The sequence below is a fragment of the Talpa europaea genome (genome assembly GCF_964194135.1).
Source record: "Talpa europaea genome assembly, chromosome: 9".
NCBI lineage: Eukaryota > Metazoa > Chordata > Mammalia > Eulipotyphla > Talpidae > Talpa > Talpa europaea.
Genome location: NC_140076.1, coordinates 69,898,284 through 69,921,385, shown reverse-complemented (window position 1 = coordinate 69,921,385; position 23,102 = coordinate 69,898,284). Strand labels below are relative to the sequence as shown.

General features: G+C 44.7%; 1 protein-coding gene across 1 annotated transcript; it reads left to right on the top strand.

The window, feature by feature from the left end:
• Window positions 1-356: 356 nt before the first annotated feature.
• LOC311176726 (transmembrane emp24 domain-containing protein 9-like) lies at window positions 357-6,865 on the top strand (the record flags this gene model as incomplete). Its single annotated transcript, XM_084242373.1, has 6 exons — window positions 357-429; window positions 4,420-4,902; window positions 5,330-5,430; window positions 5,762-5,887; window positions 6,444-6,590; window positions 6,716-6,865. 6 exons carry the CDS (start codon window positions 357-359, stop codon window positions 6,863-6,865), a joined length of 1,080 nt encoding a protein of 359 aa, XP_084098499.1.
• Between the last annotated feature and the right edge of the window lie 16,237 nt (window positions 6,866-23,102).

The window sequence follows — 23,102 nt, the reverse complement described above, 5'->3', positions numbered from 1 at the left end:
CCGCGCTTCTGACTGTACCCAGTGCTTGTATAAACAAACAAACAAACAAATAAATAAATAAAATGCCTCTATTAAAAAAAAATCCTCAAAAAAAAAAAAACTATCTTATTAATGGCAACTTTCTGCTCATTCCCGGATCTTATCATGACTCAATAATAATAAAACCTACATATTAAAACTAAAGAAGAGGAAGGAAGTATGGGAGATACAGGGAGGAAAAATGGAAAATATAAGAGAAAGGGAAGAAACTATAGAACACCTGTTACTCTGCTTTTACCTCTTCCTCCTCTTTTCTCCATTACCTTGGTCTCTCTACCATGTCCCCTCCCTTCCCTTTCTTCCAGTTTTATCTCATTATGGACAATGAATGCTCTTTGAACCTGAAGAATGAGAACTCCCAAATGCAGAAGACTGAAGAGAGACAGAAAGGTGGTGATTAACAGAAGATGGTCTGAGAAATCTGCTCCCCATGTCCAGGTTTATCAAATGAGGGGAGAGGATTTGCCCTGGATGGGAGCTGAGCCCAGGGAGATGTTCTGGTGCCTCAGCCAAGTCTATTCATTTCTTTACACACCTAGAGGAGATTTATGCAAGATACTGGGGACGTTTGAGGAACTGTGAGAAAGTGTAATGTCATTTTGGCTGGAGAAGAGCTAATATTTAGGTGACCTGGAGTATGGCATTTGGTCATGCTGCCCCAAGAAGAGACCCAGTTCTGGATCAATAGCTTCCTGACTCCCAGGGAACATGAACAGTCCAGCCACTCCCCTTGAGTTGCCCTACTTATGGGAATCTCCACAGCCTGGGAGGAGGAAAGGGATAGCCATACCTTCAGTGTGGGTTCAGTCACACAGACCAGTGGAATGAACTCTCCAAAACCCTGAAGAGGAATGGACTGGAGAGAGAGATGGGGGGAATAGTTGAAAAAGCTCACCAGAGTGGAAGGATTCTGCCAGAGGGGCCAGTATGAGCCCAGAGAGAACGGGAACAATGATTAATTCCAGGTTGGCTCCAGCACGACACTGTTCTTGATGGCCCTGGATTCAATACAAAATATCCTCCAATGCCAAGGTGTTCTGGTACAGAGAGCACAAGGGAAAAAAAACTTTCATAGGAAATCCCTTTGGAGAGATAGTCCAGAGAAACAGAAGGCATTTTTCTGTAGACCAGTGAAGAATATCACAGAGACCAATGGTCCAGTGGAAGGGACAGTGGCATGGTGGGGCCATGGACAGTGGCGTGTGCAAAGCATGTTATTCCTGGTGCACCCTTTCCCACAATCTCTAACTTGAGATGCCTACTGGGAATAACAAGAAAAGCCAGGCAGAAGAATGTGGAAATCTTGGCTTTTCCTACAATTATAGCTATTACTCTTCTACCTTCTTCTCCTCTCCTTCCTTCTTCCTTGATTTCTTCCTTCTTCTCTCTCCCTCTCTCACTCCTTTTTTATTTCCTTTTCCTTCTACTCTCCCCCTTCTATATCCTCTCTTTTCCTCTTTCCATTCTCTTTTTTTTTAAATAGTACTACTACTTTTTTAAAAAAGATTTATTTATTTATGCATACAAGAACTGGGGTATAGGCCAGAGGTGTGGGGGGTGAGAGGATTCACCAGAGACAGAGTGGGGAAGAGAACAGGCAGTCTGACTGAAGTACACTGCTGAGAGGAGCAGTGGGTGAGACAGGCGAGGTCTGCTGAGCCATGTGGGTTGCTCCCTGGCCGACTGGGAATCAAACTCGTGCTGCAGAGGCTGTGGACTGCTTCATAGCGCGGTGCTTAACCCCTTGCACCACCAGGGAGGCCCCCATCCTCTTTATTGCATTTCTCTAACCAAACATTCACTGCATACTTTTCCTAGTTTTTGATAGACTATGGGGAGCAGGGAGATTAATTTGTAGCAGAAGCCCATGTCTTTATCTCTTACACCTGTCAGTTTCTGAGGGACTTGTTTATAATGGGGGGTTATAATCCAATGCAGTTCACACTATGATGGAGGGATTTACAGCCCCCTTCCCTAGGAGCCCTGGGGAGTAAATGCCTTAGAGAGTGCCCCTGTGCTCGAGTCTTAAGCATGAATGGCAATTAGGCAGGTGGAGAAGGGAGCAGAGATGAGAGCTCAAAGCATCTTCCAAAAAAGGGCACAGGGACCACTCTGGTGGCACAGGGGTTAGGCTCAGTGCTATCACCACCACAGCCAGAGAGCTAACCCACATGGCACAGCAGACATCTCCTGCCTCACCCGCTGCTCCCCTCAGCAGTATGTTTCAGTTGATCTGCCTGTTCTGCTCCCCACTATATCTCTGGCGAATCCTCTCCCTCACCCCTCGCACCTCTGGCCTACACCCTAGTTCTTGTATGCATAAGTAAATAAAAATAAATAGCAAAAAAAAATAAATCACAAAAAGGGCACAGAATGTAGTGGAGACCTGCAAGATTCTGAGGAAATCATAGATGGGACAAGTCAATGTAACCCCCTAGTGTCTCCTTAGAATTGCACATATGGCCTCCAGTTCAGTGGTCATGGTAGCCAGTGTGGAATGAGATCACTGCCAAGTGGGAGAATCCCAGAATGCTGAACTCACTGCTCTTATATTCGCAGCCCTGTCATCGGTCAGAAACAGGTTTTTCTATCATCACGATATTTTTGCTACTTGGAGAGCCATATCATCCTTCCTAATGTTTGGGTCCTGGGCCTTGGAATCTTGCAATGAGTCACTAGTATGCTATTTCTTACACGTATGTCATTCTAGACCCTAAGAAATTTCCACTTTTGTCCACTTTTGTCCTTTTAGGGGTTTTCTGTGGGCAGTCTAACTGGACCACTGCAATAGAACAATGCTGCTCTGTATGGTCTGCAAAGCCAGTGCCGGTCCATGATTGTTTGAGGTCCGCAGTGAAATTGAAATTGAGAGTAAGAATTTAGGAAGTTTTACAGAAATTTAACACTGGTGTGACACAAAGGATCATGATAAATTTATTTTCATGCATTTTACAAAAGTATTAAGTTAGTGAGGAATTGGAAAATTTATTAAAAACAGAAAACAAAAGCCAGTCCTTTGCTATAGATTGTGGTACTGGCAATGACTGTTCAGAACCATGGACAGCACCCTCGCGCTGCCTCCTAGCTTCAGGAATACCCTGGTGAACCAACCACCTCTCAAATCTAATGGACACTTTTCAGACATTGTCTTAATTAACCCTTCTAAAGCATTCGATTTTTGAGTCACAAAACTAACGTGAGGGGATAATTCCTGGGAGCCAAAAGATATATTATTAACCTAAAACACTGCACTGATATTGTCCCTTTGCTTTTCCATGGGCTCCTTAGAATTTAGGAGACAGATCCTATTCATTTTTGTGTCAACGTGGATCATAATACCTAACCCAGTTTGTTGAAAAAATACCTGACATTTGTCATCTTGGGCGACCTTGGGCAAGTTACTACTCAAATTCTTTTTGCTGCTTTCCCCCTAGTTGTTAAATTGGAATGAAATTAACATCTCAGGGCCTCCCCGGTGGTGCAGCGGTTGAGCGCTGGGTTGCGAAGCTGCCCGCGGCCTCTGCGGCGCCGGTTCGATCCCCGGCTGCTCCTCTGCCACCCGAGGAGGGTCCCGCATGGCGCGCAGACCTCTCCTGCCGCCCGCTGCTCCCCTCAGCAGTGTACTTCGGTCCTTCTGCCTGCTCTGCTCCCCGCTCTGGCTCTGGTGGATTCTCTCACCCTCCCGCGCTTCTGACTGTACCCAGTGCTTGGATAAATAAATAAATAAACCAAAAAAAAAAGAAAAAAAGAAACTTTAAAAAAAAAAAAGAAATTAACATCTCAGAGAATTTTAAAAGATTAGCACAGTTAATGCACTTTAGTAATAGAACAATGCCTGACACAGACAAATAAAATCATTTATTATCACCATCATCATTAAATGCTGTTGAAGAAATCAATGCGCATCAACACCAGGCACCGGGAGGTGGAGAATTTCATTGCATCCTCCAAGTAGGGCCATAGTTCTATATATTTGCGCGTTTGAGTCTATGCTGCTTATCCCAGGGCACCATGAACTTTGGAATTCTTGAGATTTGCTTTTCCTGGGTCATGTCATGTGGCCCCACCCCTTTCAGTTGTGCACCTACCCCCTTTCCTTTTCCAGTTATGTTGCTGGCCTCTTCTTGCACCCTCCATGCCCACCCACAACCCCTTCTTTTTGATCCCTAGAGCAGAGACAAGGACACTGATGAAGGGTTCCAGTACAAGTGGATCTGGCACTTCCTGCCCCCTTACCTCCTCCTTCCAAGTTCCCATGTTCTTCCTCTGGAACCTTAACTGGCCTATGGGCTGCGAGACAATCCCAGGTTTTTCTGCCTAGATTTGTCCCTCTCAGCATCATCTCTAGTCGCTGAGAGCAAGCCCTTTTCCCTCTCTCAGGTTCAGTTAACCAACAGAAGGATGGAGCCAACAGCACCCAAGTCTCTCGGAGTTTCTGCACGAATGAAGAGAGACGCTGCCGGGAAGGAACTCTGGAGCGCGCGGCTGGTAGTGTGGGGTCCCCGGTGCGCTCGCGTGGCCCCTCCTTAGAGTGGGTCGGCGGGAATGCGTGGGGCGGGGCCGCGCGCGGGCTCCCGGGAATTGTAGTCCGCGCCAGAGATCGCAGCCTCCCCAGGCCAAGCGCAGAGGCCCGCGGCACACGCCTGGGAAAAGTGGCGGGGGCCTGCGCGGCTCGAGGCTCTGGGCCCCAGGCCGGCCCGGAGCGGGAATGGGGCCTAACGCGGGTGTCCCAGCTGATCCTGCCTCTGCTACTGGGGCAGCTGCTGGCGCTGACTGGCGGTGGGGGCGCGGTCTACCTCGAGGTCCGCGAGCTGGAGGAGAAGTGCTTCATCCAGGAGATCCCTGATGGCACCGTTGTCATAGGTGCGTACGCGCTCGGCTAGTCCAAGCGTTGTCCTCTCTGCACCCCGAGTGCAAAGATAGGGTGGGGACAGGGCTTTGCAGGATCGGATCAGACCAGCACCTCCAGCCCCTGCAAAGGGGAGGGAGAGAGTGAAAGGGTGAGGGGAGTTAGGGGCGAGTGTGTGTGGGAGGGGCAGCAGGGTGAGAGGGACAGTAGGGTGGGGGCGTGGGGATAAGGAGGGGTGGAAAATTGATGGATAGCACTCTGGCCAGAGCATCCTGGGCTGGGGGTGTGAAAGACCCATGTGATGTCAGAAAGATGGGTCTGTGATTTGTTTGGTCATTTAGATCTCTGGGCCTACCTGTTCCTCTCCTGACCCCCATGACTCTGGGAAGTCCTGGGTGGGGGTGGACCTCTGGTCATCAGTGTGGGGTGCCTTTTCATTAGGAAAATACAAGACAGAGCTCTATGACCCAGCTATGGAAAAGTATCAGCCCTCCCCGCAGTGGATCAATTTGTTCGTGTTTGTGAAGGACCCGGAGAACAAGGTGAGGCTGGCCTTGACTCCCTGCATCCCCTCAGGTCTCCTGCTTAAATAACTCTTAAGTCCTCTCAAGGCCTCTATTTCTCAGCCCAGGGCCTGGCTCCTCACAGGTAGACAGCTCAATAAAAGACATGTTCTTTGCAAACTGTAGATATTTATATATTAGCAATGCTGGCATCCAAGCCTTTCCAGCCCAAACTGATGCCATTTCCCCCACAGCCTCCCCTCTGATCTGACTTGTGGGGGTTCTGGACCTGGAATACCCCCATTATTTCTCTCCTGGAAGCAGGTTTGTGGCTCGCTTCTCTGTGCTCACTTGTGGCTGCTTCCTCTAGAACCTTCTGGCCCATCAGTATGGCCCTCAGGGCAGCTTCACCTTCACCTCCCAGTCTCCTGGAGAGCACCAGATCTGTCTTCACCTTGAGTCCATCCGCTTCGCCCTTTTCTATGATGGCAAGCTGGTGAGTGTGGCAGGTGGGACATCCACCCTCCCTTCCTCGGGTGGGAGAACACAGTGGGTGGTACCCATGGAGGAGGGCTAGGGCTTCACATGAAGCAAACATGCAGAAAACAGATCCTGAGAATGAGAGGGAGCCCCCAGAAGGGAGTCACTCTAACTTAAAATCCATCTTTGGCTCCTGCCATCCCTAGGATCAAGACCAAACTTCATAAATGTGAAATTCAGAGCTGTTCAGCCTCTAAGAGTCCCTGGGGCTTTCCATGGCCACGTCCCATCAACACCTATTTCTAGTAAACTGCCTATGTCAAACACTCAGACATACCCCTATTTCTCTGCACATGTTGTCCCATCCTTCGGTCTTTTGAACATGGAACTACACACAGGCAAGGTCCTGATCTGATGTTCTGGTACCCAATGCAGGACCAGTCCCTGTATCAATGAGTGTAAGGAGCTGACCTGCCAGTATCAGGCAGTCACTGGGGTATGGAAGCTGTGTTTCTGGTCAATGCATGGAGCTGAGCTCCCCTGACCTCCACCTTTGGCTCACCTGTCCCCAGACCATTCACTTGGACATGCAGCTGGGTGAGCACACCAACGATGATGCGGAATTTGAAACCAACGACAAACTGACCCAGCTGCATCTGCGTGTGCAGCAGCTGGTGGAGCAAGTGGGGCTGATCCAGAAAGAGCAGGAGTACCAGAGGGTGAGGATGCCCAGTCGGGACAGGGGATATGTGACATCCTGGGAAGTAGTTCTTCCAGCTCCTCCCCTGGGAGTTCATTCAGTTGTAGCCAGGCACCTTTTCTATTCTCCCTCCTACCCCCACAGTGGCAAGAAGAACGTTTCCGGCAGACCAGCGAGAGCACCAACCAGCGGGTTCTGTGGTGGTCCATTCTGCAGACCCTAATCCTCGTGGCCATTGGTGTCTGGCAGATGCGACATCTCAAGGGCTTCTTTAAAGCTAAGAAACTGGTGTAGATGGGCTCCCAGAGGCCTAGCCCCCACTCACTGCCCTTCTGCTAACTGATGGGGAAGGGCACAGCCTAGTTATCTCCTGACCTCCCTACTCCACCCAACCAGAAAGGCTTCCTTGCATCTGGCAAGGGGACAGAGAACCTCTTAGAACTGCTTTCTCTGCCAGCACTGGGGACAGGATGGGTTCCCAGCTAGAGACAGTTGGGTGGGAGGAGTTATGTGAAGCTGAGCAGGAGAGGGGAGAGGGTGGCCCCAACCACCTTGTTAAACAGGATGGCTGAACTATCTCAAGATGGAGAAATAAGAGTGAATATAAATTATAACCTCAGACTTCCTGGCTTAAGCATTTATTGCCTCCTACTCTGCAATTTGTTCTGGTGATATATGTGTGCTATCAGATGTTAACCTTGGGGACCCCACCTGCATTGGTGGGGGACTGATTCCAAAATGGATGGAGTGAAGAGAACCTGTGTCCTAGAAGATACAGCATCGTGTGGCGCCCTTTCTAGAAAAGTTTAATTTGACCCCATTTTGAGGGTACTTGAGTGCCTGTGACCCTGTGTGCCTCTAGCAGCAGACTCCTGCTGTCCCGCTTCACTCACCTGGACTGCTGGATTCTTCCAGACCAGAAGGGCACCTCTGTCTTCTTGCTATTTTTCAGTCAACCTGTGTCTCTCTCTATAGTTCACTGGTTAATTTTTCCAGGATTCCAAATCAGTATCTTCTTTATATTCAACATCTCCCGTAACTCAACTTTCATGTGCACACAGGTATAGATGACCAGGCATCTATATATACCCCCATAGCTTTTACCTGATCTAGTCCACATTTTACCAATCTTTGTACTGGATGCTCTGTTGAAATAGTCCTTTTTCATGTGACATATTCTGTTACAAGGAAGTCCACTGATTGGCACCCTCAACAAAATCAAGTCTAAATCCTCATAGCCAAAGATGTCAGTAAAGGGAGACTCCCGGTAGGGAGGGGCAGCTGTAACAGCCCCAGCTCTTGGTCCCTGAGACAGGCCACCTTCCCTTGGGATAATCTTGAGGAATGATCACCCACCATGCAAGACTTGGGGGCACTGATCACTTCTAGACCTGACCATGATAGGCCTCTGACAGTGTGAGTGAGACTTAAAGGCAGTGTAGGAGGCAACACTGGAGAGTAACCTCTTACCAGAGGATGAGAGGGGAGAATGGTCCACTTCTTTCACCTAAGGGTGGGGTAGAGTGCTCAGTGCAAGAAGCATTCTTGCCCATGGAGTCTGATATCAAATGAGTCAGGACATTGAGCAAGATGTACAGGGCAATGTGACAGGAGTTCAGGTCTAGTTCAGATGGTCAGAGAAGCCTGCCTTTGAGAACTGAGGCTCATCATACCTGTTAGCAAAGCAAGTGTTCTGGCCAGAGGAAATAATATATGCAGAAGCCCTAGCTGCAAGAAAGAATATGGCAATTTGGGGAAACATCAAGATCCTTACTTGAGAGGCTGCAGGAAGCCTGCTTTCCCAGTTATGATTTCCTGTCTAGGACTTACATCTTCTCTAAGCATTAACCCCAGAATGACCATCCTTTCCAGGTTCTCACCATGGGGAAACTTCAGTGAAGCAACAAGTCACAAAAGGGCGACAAGGCAATGGGAGAGCTGTGCAAACACAGTAAAAGGGAGTTTCTTTTGTCAATTTCCTCATCCATTTCCACATGGTCCCTCACAGTCAGTGGAAGAACTGGCACATGTCCCTGCTTCAGAGAACAGAGACAGTTCCAGTGAGGAAGGGACCATTCTGGTCCCTTTGACTCAGTTTGCGGTGTTCTTTTCTCTGCCCCAGCTACCTTTCTAAAAGATGAGAAAAGACCCCATTCAACGAGTAATACTCACTGCCTCTGTTTTTAAAGAGCTGGTGGTGTAGATGAGAAGTGTCTGTTTATTGTAACTTCTATAATAACACACATTTGGTAAATTAGAAACAGAAATTCTCTCACAGTTTGTGAAGCCTGAAATCAAAAGTCAAGGTCTCAGCAGGCCTGCATTCCCACCAAAAGTTCTAGGAGAGATTCTTTTCTTCCTCTTCCAGCATGTGGGGACTCTCAGTGTCCTGTGGCTTGTGACTGTATCACTCCTATCTCTGCCTCCATTTTCACATAGCCTGTTGTGACTCAGTCTTCTTATCTGCTGTCTCTTAAGGACACTTACCACTTGGATTTAGGACCCACCCAGATAATCCAGGATGATCTAAAAGCCTTAATTAATTACATATGCAAAGCCCCTTTTTCCAAATGATGTCATAGTCACAGGTTCTGGTGGTTAGGGCTGGACATTCAGTCCACAAGAGAAAACAAAAATTCTACACATGATCAAATACCAAATAACAAATAGGGCGAGTAGAGTTCTCTGAATTCAGGATAAGGTGAGACATGAATGGATCTATAGATGGATGATTGGGTGTGGGGTAAAAGGATGTCAAGAACTCTTTACAAAGAAGGTGGTATTTGAATGGGACATTGAAGGACAGGGTGGCTTGACTCTGAAGAGAGAGGAAGGAATTCCTGATGAGAAATATGGAGCCTATAGAGCTGCAAATATGCAAAGGATTTCAAGAGCACTTCAGATTATGAATTATGACATGATAAAATAGAGGTTTTGAAAAAGAAAGGAGTCAAGAAAACTATAACATCTGTATATAACTATAACTATAGCATCTGTAGGTTGAAGCTTATTACTTGCAAAGTATAACAGTGTTCAGGGAAGCAGAGGGTGAGAATTGTGTGAGGCCACATCTTCCCCCAACCTATTGTCCTACCTGCCCCCTGAGGAGCCTTGGAATCAAACTCAGGCCTTAGCGGTGTTAGCACTGAGGCTTAACCTCTAGGCCACCAGAGAGGCTGTAAAGGCCGGACAGGCCACAGTGCAGGTTTTCTGATCCCATGCAGACCGGGTAAAGGAGGAGTCAGAGTCTTCAGTAGTTTTGCAGGTCCTTTATTGGGGTTCACCAGGCATATGGCAGGCAGGGGTGCTGGCTGGGGGGCTGGCAGGCTGGCAGGCCTCCCAGCCCCCAGCAAGTCTTCACTCTATCTGGGCTCTCTGGCGTTCTTTCTGCTGCTTCTCGGCTTCTCTTTCGGCTTCTGCTTCGGCTTCTACTGCTGCTGCTGGCGTCCCTGTGACGCCGCCCTTAAAAGCACAGTCTTAGCCCAGGTGAATCCCATCTACCTATGCCCACACCCTACTCCAGGTGCCCGCCATCAGGCATGCATTCAGGACAAGGATCCATCATCTATCCTGATGGTGGAAGGGCAGAAAAGCCTGACATTTTCTTTACCCTACAGAGGCCCTCTGCCTTCATTTGCATTCCTGAGATGTAACATGGTACTGAAAGGCGTGCATACAGTGACATCAGTAACAAACCCTAAGATGTTCCTCACTCATACTCCATCCCAACAACTTAGTATCTATCCACAGACAAAAGTACCTTTGTGGGAGTTGTAGGATACAGTACTATATGTAGGATACAGTACTATATGTCAAGGAACCCAGGGTAAGCCTCATTCACCCATGTGTGGGCTAGTAGACTTCAGTTTGGTTGTGGATCCAGCAGTGGCCTTTAAACTGGCTCCATCTTAGATAATCACTCACAAATGAGAAGTGCTGGTTTCCAGAGAAGTTCTAATTCACCAGAGGAGCAAAAAAATAAAATAAAATAAAATTTGGACACATTGGAGAGGGTAAGAGGAACAATTTGACTTTACCTGCATCATTTGTCCTTCTGGCTACTACAACTCATTGCCAAAAAACACTTTTTTGGCTGTTGATTTCTCTATGGGGTAAAGTGAGAGCATGTGAGTGGGAACCCAGCTTTCCCAGCTGAGCTAGATTCTGTCAAAGAAATCCATTTCTCCCTGGCCTCATCTAGAATACTGAGTCATGAGCTGCATAATGGTGGGTGGGCTGAGAAGAGACTGGGAAAGTGGCAGATATGACTGTTAGAAGGTATCAGAGGGACAGGGATGTGTAACAAACTCCGTAGAGACTGCATGCAAGCTGCTGGGGACACTTTGCCTGTGGATCCCCCAACTGGTCCACAGACACTGCCAGTACTCCACATGCTTCATCAACACATACCCCCATCCTGTGGCCAATTTCCTACATGTATTTCTGAGGGTGTCTATAGCAAGCTTTGGCAGATAGCTAGTGAGCATGTGCCGAGAGCTAGCTTAAATCTGCTACCAGAGAGAGGCTACAACTTTGGAATTCAGTACTACCCTTGAAAAAATAAAAGGGAAGCTGTCAGCCCCAGGCCTGATGTGTTGTAAGATTGAGAGAAGGTATACAGGCTTAAGAATTCTGCTGCAGGGGAATTTAGAAAACCTAAATAAGGGACCAGGAAAAAGACTAATTATAATAAAGTAAAAATCAAAATCAACAAGCAACTATAAACCAGAGACACACCACGGGGGCTGCGGAGCAGGGAGAAGGAAGTAGGATCAAAACAAGGGTGGTGGGAATTGTATGGGGACTATAACCAAGATGAAAATGCATACATTGTGCAAAAATGAAAAATGATGTAAAAAATATATAAAATTAAAAAAAAATTTAAAAATAAAGAATTCTGCTGCAGGAGCCTTCCTGGTGGAGCAAGAGGTTAAGTTGCAGCACTATGAAGCTGTTGGCAGCCACTGCAGCACAGAGTTTGATCCCTGGCCAGGGAGATAACCCACATGGCACAGCAGACCTCTCCTGTCTCGCTCGCTGCTCCCCTCAGCAGTGTATTTCAGTCAATCTGCCTATTCTGTTCCCCACTCTGTCTCTGGTAAATCCTCTCACCCCCTGCAACTCTGGCCTCTATCCCAGTTCTTGTATGAATAAATAAATAAATCTTAAAAAAAAATAGAATTCTGCGGCAACTAGAAGCAATATGCAAACGCAGGCATATCCACAGAAGGTCTGGGAAAGCTTCAAAATCCGTAGAGGATTGATGGAAAGTGTTTCTCTGCCAAAGTCAGTCAGTAAAATCTGGAGAAGGTGACTGCTTCTTCAAATATGGAGATAACAGGGCCTTCCCAGTGGCGCAGCAGTTGAGCGCTGGGTTGCGAAGCTGCCCGCAGTCTCTGCAGCACCGGTTCGATCCCTGGCCACAGAGTGAGCGTCCTACATGGCGCGCAGACCTCTCCTGCTGCCCGCTGCTCCCCTCAGCAGTGTATTTAGTCAGTCTGCCTGCTCTGCTCTCCGCTCTGACTCTGGTGAACTCTCTCACCCTCCCACGCTTCTGACTGTACCCAGTGCTTATATAAATAAATAAATAAATCTAAAGGAAAAAAAAAACAACAAATATGGAGATAACAATGCAAAACTTCAAGGGACGTGATAGAAAAACAAAACATGGGCCTTCCGGGTGGCGCAGCAGGTTAAGCGCTGCGCTGTGAAGCTGTCCGCAGCCTCTGCAGTGTGGGTTAGATTCCCGGCCAGCCAGGGAGAGACCCACATGGCGCAGCAGACCTCTCCTGTCTCGCCCACTACTCCCTTTAGCAGTGTATTTCGGTTGGTCTACCTGTTCTGCTCCCTGGTCTGTCTCTGGTGAATCCTCTCACCCTCCTGCACCTCTGGCCTATACCCCAGCTGTTGTATAAATAAATAAATCTTAAAAAAAAAAAACACAACATGGTACCACCCAAAATTGTAATACTCTTCTAGTAACTGATACCAAAGACATGGAGATCTGTGATTTATCTGATAAAGAAATCAAGATGGCTGTTTTAAGGACACTTGATAGCTACCAGGAAACATAGGAAGATAGTCAATGAAATCAGGAAAATAATACACAAAAGTTTAACAAAGAGAAATCACAAAAAAGAACAAAACAAATTCTGAAAATGAAGAATACTGTCATGCATTGCTTAATGACAAGAATATGTCTTAAGAAATACGTTGTTGGGGGCTTCCCCGGTGGCGCAGCGGTTGAGCGCTGGGTTGCGAAGCTGCCCGCGGCCTCTGCCGCGCCGGTTCGATCCCCGGCTGCTCCCCGGCCACCGGAGGAGGGTCCCACATGGCGCGCAGATCTCTCCTGCCACCCGCTGCTCCCCTCAGCAGTGTGCTTCGGTCCTTCTGCCTGCTCTGCTCCCTGCTCTGGCTCTGGTGAATTCTCTCACCCTCCCGCACTTCTGACTGAACCCAGTGCTTGTATAAACAAACAAACAAACAAATAAATAAATAAAACATGCCTCTATTTAAAAAAAAAAAAAGAAAAAAGAAATACGTTGTTGGGGGATTTCATAACTGTGCGAACATAGAGTGTAATTACATGAAATCTAGATGGTCTATCCTACTACACACCAAGGTTTTATGGGATAGCCTGTTGGGACCATGATTGTACATGTGGTTCATCAGTGGCCAAAAAGTCATTAAGTGACACATGACTACAAAGCAGATGAAGAATGCAATAGAGAGCATTAATATTAAAATGGGTCAAAGAGAAGAATTTGTGAAAAGAGTGAAGAAAGTCTACAGACTCTATTGGGATACAATCAAAAGAAACAATCTGCAGAAGTCCCAGAATGAGAGAAAGGAGGCAGAAAGCTTATTTAAAGAAATAATGGCTAAGTACTCCCCAAATATGGGGAGAAATTTGGCCATACAAGTTCATGAAATTCACAAATCACCAAACTCAGGGATTTTCTCCAGGGACTCTCTGGTGGTGTAGGGGTTAAGTCTCAGTGCTATCACCACTAAGACCTGAGTTCAATCCCCAGCCAGAGAGCTAACCCACATATGGCACAGCCTACCTCTCCTGTCTTGCCCATTGCTCCCCTTAGCAGTGTATTTCAGTTGATCCACCTGTTCTGCTCCCCACTCTGTCTCTGGTGAATCCTCTCACCACCTGCACCTCTGTCCTACATCCTAGTTCTTCTACACAAAAATAATGAAAAATAAAAGAAAATTTTTAGAATTTATAATTTTCTCCAAAACACCTTATAATAAAATTATCAGAAGTCAGTGACAAAAAGAGAATGTTAAAAACAGCTAAGAAAAGAAGCTTGAGAATTAAAATGGAACCCCAAAAAGACTATCCTATGAATACACCTGTTCCATGCTTCTTGCTTGCTCTTGTGGCAGAATTTTTAGTGGATTTCTCAATAGAAATCTTCAGGGAAAAAGAGAATGAGATCTGTTCAATGTACTGAAAAGAAAAAAACAAAGCTGCCAAACAAGAATATTCTATCCAGCAAAATTGTCCTTCAGAAATGAAGAATAGGGGTCTCCCCTATTCAACAAGGGGGTGAGCACAGTACTATGAAGCAGTCTGCAGCCTCTGCAGCACAAGTTCGATCCCCAGCCAGCCGGGGAGAAACCCACATGGTGAAGTGGACCTCTCTTTGTCTCGCCCACTGCTTCCCTCAGCAGTATATTTCAGTCAATCTGCCTGTTCTGTTCCCCACTCTGTCCCTGGTAAATCCTCTCACCCTCCCATCCCACACCTCTGGCCTGTACCCCAGTTCTTGTCTGCATAAATAAATCTTAAAAAAAAAAGAAATGAAGAATAAAGATTTTTTCAAACAATAGGAGTTCATCCCCACTAGATCTGCTTATGAAAAATGCTGAAAGAATTAACCACTTTAATATAAAGGCTCAAAGACAAAAACTGTCAAAAGTAACTGCAGCACAATAAGTTGTTAATGAATATGCAGTATAAAAGAGGCAAATTGTAACACAACAACATAAAAGAGGAGAAAAGGGTAGAATGTTAGGTTGTTTTATGCTAAATTGCTGGCATATGGTAGTTGTTATATCTATAAGATGTTTTCTATCAGCCTCATAGCCACAAACTAAAAACCTATAGTAGATACACAAAAGATAAAGAGAGAATCAAACTATATCACTACAGAAATTCATCAATTCACAAAAGAAGTCAGGAAGGAATAAACAAAGGAACTACAAAATATCCAGAAAGTAATAAGATGACATTATTAATTTCTTGTCTGTCAATAATTACTCTAAATGTAAATAGATTAAATCCTTCCATCAAAAGGCCCATGGTGTCTAGATGGATTTAAAAAATAAGACCCACAGGTTTTTCTTGACTGATCCATCTGACTCCCCTGTAGCAACTGCTGTTCTGGCAGCCCCAGCCATGACTGAGGCAAAGGAAGAGTTGGGGGAGTAGGATGAGGGTGTGGGATTTGGTCTCTTTGATTAATCACCAAAAAGCTACCAACTAGGTCACTTGTATTTGTGAAACATGGAAATAAAGGCTTAATTTTCTTAAAGTAAATAAAAATTAAGACCTAACTATATGGTGCTTACAAGAGACTCATTTCAGCTTTGAGAACACAATTAGGCTCATAGTATAGGGATTGAAAAAAATACTCCATGCAAGTGGAGACCAAAAGGGAGTTGAGATAGTTATACTTAAATCAGGGTGAAAAAAAGGACTTTAAGCCAAAATATGTAACAAAAGACAAAGGTCATTATATAATGATAAAAGAGTACATTCACGAAGAACACCAAGAACATACAGCAATTGTAAAAGCATTTTTTTTAAATGACAACTCTTTTTTTTAAAAGATCTATTTATTTATTTGTTTGTTTGTTTGTTTGTTTGTTTATACAAGCACTGGGTACAGTCAGAAGCGCAGGAGGGTGAGAGAATTCACCAGAGCCAGAGTGGGGAGCAGAGCAGGCAGAAGGACTTAAGTACACTGCTGAGGGGAGCAGCGGGCGGCAGGAGAGGTCTGCGCACCATGTGGGACCTTCGTCCAGTGGCCGGGTTGCAGCCGAGGATCGAACCGGCGCTGCAGAGACTGCGGTCAGCTTTGCAACCCAGGGCTCAACCGCTGCGCCACCAGGGAGGCCCTGTAAGTGCATTTTAATATCAAAGTGCCTAAACACGTTAAGCAAATACTAACAGATCTGAAGGGAGAAATAGACAACAATACGGAATAGTAGGAGACTTCAATGACCCACTTCAACAATGGATAAGTCATTCAGGCAGGAGATGATTAAAGAAACATTGAACTTGAACTGTATTTTAAACCAAATGGACCTAATGAAAATAGACAGAACATTCCATCCAACAGAGGCAGCATACACATTCTTCTCAAGTACAAATGGAATATTTACCAGGATAGATCACAAGTTAGGACACAAAACAACTCTGAAAATTTGAGAAGATTGAAATCATATCAAGTATCTTTTCCACAATGGTTGAAAATCAATAGTAGAAGAAAAACTGGAAAATTCAAAATATCTAAAAAGGAAACAACACATTTAAAATTGTCTTTGTTTATAGATATTATCTTATATGTAGAAAATTCTATAGACTCCACACACAACAAAAAACTATTAAAACTAATAGGTTAATTTAGTAAAGTTGCAGCATACAAAACCAACATATAGAAATCAACTGCATTTCTTTATACTAACAGTGAAATATATGAAAATAATTCCATCACAATATAAGAAATGATAATATACAAATATCAAATAATTATGTTGTATACCTGCAACTAATATGATGTTTTATGTTAAGTATACATTATAAAAATAAAATAATAATAATAAAATGCTTAGGAATAAAATTAACCAAGGAGCTGAAAGATCTGCACACTGAAAAACTCTAAGACTTAGCTGGAGAATTGAATAAGATACAAAATGTGGGGAAATGTCTCAGGTTCATGGATCAGAATTAATCTTATTAAAATTTCCATGCTACCCAAACCTATCTATGAACTCAATACAATGTCTATCAAAATTCTAATGGCATTTTTCACATTAACAGAAAAAAAAAATCTTAAAATTCATATGGAATTACAAAAGACCCCAAATAACGAAAGCAATCTTTTTTTTTTTTAAGATTGATTTATTTTTATACAAGAACTGGCCAGATGCACGGGAGGGTGAGAGGATTCACCGGAGACAGAGCGGGGAACAGAACAGGCAGACTGAAGAAATAGACTGCTGACGGCAGCACCGGGTGAGACAGGAGAGGTCTGCTTTGCCATGTGGGATTCTCGCCAGCCGGCCATGATCAAACCCACTCTGCAGAGGCTGCGGACAGCTTCACAGTGCGGCGTTCAATCGCCTGCGCCACCAGGAGGTCCCCAAAGCAATCTTGAGAAAGAAGAAAGCTGGAGGCATCATACTTCCTAATTTCAAATTGTGCCACAAACCCACAGCAATCAAAACAGTGAGGTACTGGTATAGAACTTAGACCAATGTAATATAATCAAGAGTCCAGAAATAAACTCTCATATACACATGTGGTCAACTAATATTTGATGAAAGCCAAGAATATTCAATATTATTTCTTTTTTGTTTGTTTGTTTATACAAGCACTGGGTACAGTCAGAAGCGTGGGAGGGTGAGAGAATTCACCAGAGTCAGAGCGAGGAGCAGAGCAGGCAGAAGGACCGAAGTACACTGCTGAGGGGAGCAGCGGGCGGCAGGAGAGGTCTGCGCGCCATGTGGGACCCTCCTCCGGTGGCCGGGGAGCAGCTGGGGATCGAACCGGCACTGCAGAGACCGCGGGCAGCTTCGCAACCCAGCGCTCAACCGCTGCGCCACCGGGGAGGCCCTCAATATTATTTCTTTAATAAAGGGTGATGGGAGAACTTGATAAGCACATGCAGAAAAGAGAAATTGACCCCCTATCTTATACCACTCAAAAAAAATCTGATTACTCTTTAGGGAAATCAAAACCACAATGAAATACCACCTCACATGTGTGAGAACGGCTTTTATCAAAAAGAGGAGAAATAACAAGTATTGGTTAGGGAGTAGAGAAAAACCCTTGCACACTGTTGGTGGGGATGTAAACTGGACAGGCACTACTTAAGAGTGTATGGAGGTTCCTCAAAAATTTAAAAATAGAAATACTATATAAACCAGAAATTTCACTTCTGGATATGTACCTGAAGGAAATGAAATTACTATCTGAAGATATGAAATTACTGTCATTGCAGATTCTTCACAATAGCCAAAATATGGAAACAATCTAAGTGTCCCTTTACAAATGAATGAAAAAAGAAATTTTCTTATACACACACGATGGAATATTATTTGGCCCTTTAAAAAAAGGAGTATCTGTCATTTGTGACAGCACGAATGAATCTTGAAGGCATTATGCTAAGTGAAATAAGTCAAACAGGGAAAGACAGATACTGGACGAGTTCACTTAAATGTGAATCTTGAAAAACTAAACTCATTGAATCAGGAAGTAGATTGGTAGTTGCTAGGAGGTGGATTATGGGGAGAATAAGAAAATGCTGGTCAAAGGATACAAACTGGGTTAGGATATGAATAACTTCAAGGATGGAATGTATGGCATGGTGCCTATAGGTAATGATATTATATTGTATACTTGAAATTTGCTAAAAGAATAGATCTTAAATGTTCTCATCACCAAAAAATGGTAGTTCTATAAGGTAAGGCATGTGATAACTAACCTTATCGTGGTTAACAAAATATACATATTTTGTACACTTTACACACCATGTTTTTTGTCAACTACATATCCATAAACATAGGGGTGGAGGTAAAAACTTTTGTATTTCAAAGGATACTAAAGAGTGAGCAAAAAGTCTAGAGTATAGTATCCAGAACATATAAAGAATGCTTACAACACTATGGCAAAAAGACAAACAACCCAACAAAGATCAAGGATTTGAATAGAAATTTCTCCAGTGCACACATGAAGAGATGATCAAAACCATTAACCTTTAGGGAACAATAAATCATAACCACATAAAATATCAGTTGATATAATTTACACATGATAAATAATGAGTGTTGGCGAGAATATGGAGAAATGGGCACTCTTTTACATTGCTGGTGGAGATTTAGCACAAAGTGGGGAAAAGCTTGGCAATTCTTCATAAAGGTGACATTGAGTTACCATATGATCCAGCAATTCTAGAGCATTCAAAAACTTGTACCCAGATATATATGGAAGTATTATTCCTAATAACCAGAAAAATGGAAACAACCAGATACCTATCAACAATGTACCATGGGGCCTCCCCGGTGGCACAGCGGTTGAACACTGGATTGCGAAGCTGCCCACAGCCTCTGAAGCACCAGTTCAATCCCCGGCCACCGGGCGAGGGTCCCATATGGCACGCAGACCTCTCCTGCCGCCCGCTGCTCCCCTCAGCAGTGTGCTTCGGTCCTTCTGCCTGCTCTGCTCCCCGCTCTGGCTCTGGTGGATTCTCTCACCCTCCCGCACTTCTGACTGTACCCAGTGCTTGTATGAATAAATAAATAAATCTTTAAAAAATAACAAAATAAATAAAATAAAAAATAAAATAAAAAAAACAATGTACCACGGTCATACAATAGACTATCAATCAATATTGAATGAACAATAATGAAGGACTGATACAGGATATGGTATGAATAAACCTCGAAAGCATTAAGTGAAGTGAAAGAAACCAGATGCAAAAGGTCAGATATTGTAGGATTCCATTTATATGAAATGTCCAGAATAGACAAATCCATAGAGCCAGAGAGTAAATTAGTGGTTTCCAGGAACTGGTGATAAGAAGTAATGAGAAGTGACTGCTTAATAGGCATGGGGCTCCTTTTTGGGTGAAAAAATACCTAGGAAATAGTGATGATTGCACAAGATTGTGAATATACTAAAAACCACTGAATTGTACATTTTTAAATTGTATATTTTATATTCTGAATTTTATCTCAATTAAAAGCATATGTATTTATAATATTATGATGCTAAAATAATTAAATAACATGAGTAATAAAAATAGTAGAACACCACTGGAAATAAAGGGTATCATCTCTTTATTGGGCATTGGCAATAAGAAAGAAAGTTAACCTTTCCAGAAGGAAGTGCACTCAGGGACAACCAAATAACTTTAAATAAGGAAGATTTCTTCTCTATGAAAATATGTCAGCCCATAAAGGTAGAAAAAAATGATTTTAAAAAATAGTTATAAAATTAATTCCAAAAATCATCATCTCACAACTCCTTGTGTAATAAGTGAGTCAGGTAAAAATCAATAGATGAAGTAATTAAATGAGAGGTTGACAGGAAACCACAATGCAGGGACCAGACTAAATTCACTGATTCATCAGAGCCTTTCTCAAAAATGGACAGAACTGTGTCTCCAGACGGGTCGCAATACAAAGCACACAGAACTTCGATGACATAACCTTGCTCTAAAAAGTTGATCTGGCTCTAATTCGGCCTCTAGAGTTCATTTCCATTTACAGATAGTCAAGAAATCAAGGTATAAGTTCAATGACACCCTGAGAAAGCAAACAGACTATCTGTGTTTGGGTCTCCCAGAAGCAGTTTAACACCAGAACTCGTGTGCAAGTGCTCTCAAGAAAAACTAATATGGAAGTAAGGGGTGCAGGGTAGGACTGACAGAAGCTGAGGAAATTAGTGATTTCATGGAAGTCTAGCTTCTATCCCATCCCCTGAAAATTCTGGAGTATGAACACCACTGTTGGGGTTAGGGATCAGGCATCATTATTTCTCTATCAGTCAGTCATTGGCTGTCCACCATGGTGAAAAGGGTGAGCTTGGCTTGGCCAACAGCAATTCTTCAGCAGCAATTCTCCTGAGAGGGGGAGACTATGAGCAGCCAATGCTCCCTGCTGCTGGGGGTGAATGTGCAGTAAAGGGGGTATGGGTTAGGCGGCAACACCATCTGCATTCAGGCAATCACAGAATGAGAGTCATTCTACAGGACAACCAGCCATGTCAGCGACAGGTCACTGACCCAGAATAAAAGGGGGAGTGCTCTCCATTTAGAGAGTTTTAAGAGCTCTCATAACCAAACACTTGACCTTATTTACAAAACAATTGTAAAATTTTCAACATGAGCTGATGTTAGTTATACCAAGGAACCATTGGTCATCTTGGTAAAGATCTCAAAGGAACAGAGGGGCAGAATTGTGGGAAGTGGGTATGGCACTGGACACTCTAATGCCAGCTTTTGTATCTAGAAACTTGGAGCAGCAAGAATGAGGGACCACAAAGGAGACGGTCAGGTTTCAGTGAAGGTGGGGGGAAGGGCTGTGAAAGGGCTAAGGAAGAAGCTTGAGCTCCGGGTTGGGGAGCAGAGGTGAGAGGCTGGAGCACACCAAGCAGAGTGGCTGGTGACAGAGGACTTAGAAAACACCAAGACTTCAGGGTGTTACCATTGGGGTTCAGATGAGTGGGGTTCTTGGGTCCTTCTGAGAAATATTTCAGCAAACATTCCTGTTCAGCAGCACACAGCAAGTTTATTAAGGAAAGGAGCAAAAAAAGAGGCACCTGCGTAGACACGGGTAGGTGGTCTTAAAGGATGAGCTCTTTGTTTGCTGGAACAAGCATGTTCTTTTTTTATTAATATTTGTTTTTATTTTCTTACATTGTGGATCACCTTTTATAGTCATTGTTCCCCTCCCACCACCAATCCGCCACCCCCCCCACTGCAGTGCTGTCTTCCCCCCCACCCCCCCCACCCCACCCATCCCACCCCCCCTCAGATCACTCCCACCCCTCCCTGCGGCAAGACTAAATAGATGTTCGGCCCCCAGACCTCATCTTTTTCCTGAAACCATGTCCTTTTCCTGGGCGAGGACCAGGGCTCCTGGACCACAACAGACCAGCCTGCTCAGATCCCCTTGCTACCTGTGAGGCAGGTAGCAAGGTAGGCCAGGTGTGTGGAGTGGTTCTCCGGACTCCTTGATTTTGGCGCTTCCTATGGTATTTGGAGCTTGCTATGGTAGAGCTTCCTTCCCATTTCCTCCAGCCCAGTGCAGTCTCTGGGTTCAGTGCCTCCTCCTCCTCCTCCTCATCCACACCAACTGTACCATCTATTTGGTGACTGCCAGATGCTGCTGCTTCTGAGTCTTATAATTCTCTCACTGAGAACCTTGCTCCTGGCCAATGTTGGTGGGGAAGTTCCGGGGTAGCAACAGACTCCAGCAGGTGGTCAGTCCAGTTCCTCTCAGCTCCTGAAAGTCTGCAGCAGAATGAATTATAGGTGACTTGCACTAATCTGATTGAAGTGGAAGTCAGAGCAGAGGGGACTCCCCTCTTTGGCCCCAAGCCCTGCCCTGCAGCCTAGGCCACACAGAGTATGCTGGGGCCCCCTGCCAGAGACCTAGACCACAGCCCGGCTTATACCTCCAGCCTGACCCCAGCATGTTCTTACGTAGTGTTATTTAAGGGGATTCATTCGTTTGTGAAATTTTATCACTTTGGAGTCAAGTTGGGTAGATTTTCTGTAAGGGATAATCCTTTCTGACCCTACTTCAGATTCCTGGAAACTTCCATAACCAATTTAAATGACTGTTAATCCCTACCCACCTCTAGTTTTTGAACTTGTGAAACTTCCATCCTACATTTTTCTTATCTAAACTTCCACTTTACCACCTTCCAACAGCCTCACAAATAGCTCCCAGGCATAATGTTCCAGAGAGAGACCCAGAACACGGGGCTGGGGTGGGGGGTGTCCTGGCCAGCACTAGGTGGGAAGTGCCTCCACCATCTGGTGGGCCCAGATCCAATGGAGGGCCCCATTTCCCCCAAAGAGGTGTCTGTTAGGGACCTGGTCCAACCTGACCAGGTTTCTTATGTGATTCAAGAAGAAGATAGAAAAATTAAATCTCAATTTCAAATAGGAGCAAACATTTTGCCAAGTGTTTTACACCCATTGCTCCATTTTACACACATTGCTGTTATACAAAGTTGTGTTTCTGCCTTCCTGGAAGATAACCATTTGCTCAGTGTTTGCTACTACATTCCGGAGGTAGCTAGATTTTCTCCAAATTTGGAAGCAAGCTTGGCATGGTTTGACTTAAAGTATGAGTGCTATGATATAATACACTCACACAATGGTGACATCAGGGTGATAATAGGCTGCATGGAAGACCTTGACTAATTTGGGGAACAGTGAGGACACTAGAGGAGGGAAAACCCTTGAAAGCTCTTGATCAGCGCAGCAAAGGAGAGGTCAGCAGCCTAAAGGTCAGTGGCTTTGGGTAGACCCACCCATCTTATGAGTTACTCAATGAGGGAGGGCTCCTCCCCAACACCATCCTTGTGAAATAGCTATAAAAAAGAGCAAATGAGTTTAACTATCAAATGAATAGGTAATATTTGGCATGGTTTGACTTAAACTATGAGTTATATAATATGCTTAGTAGAATACAATCTCTGCCAAAAAGAAGGAAAGGTGAGAGGGAAGAAATAGAAGAGCAAGTGAAGAACATCTCCCAGAAAGAGTCTGTCATA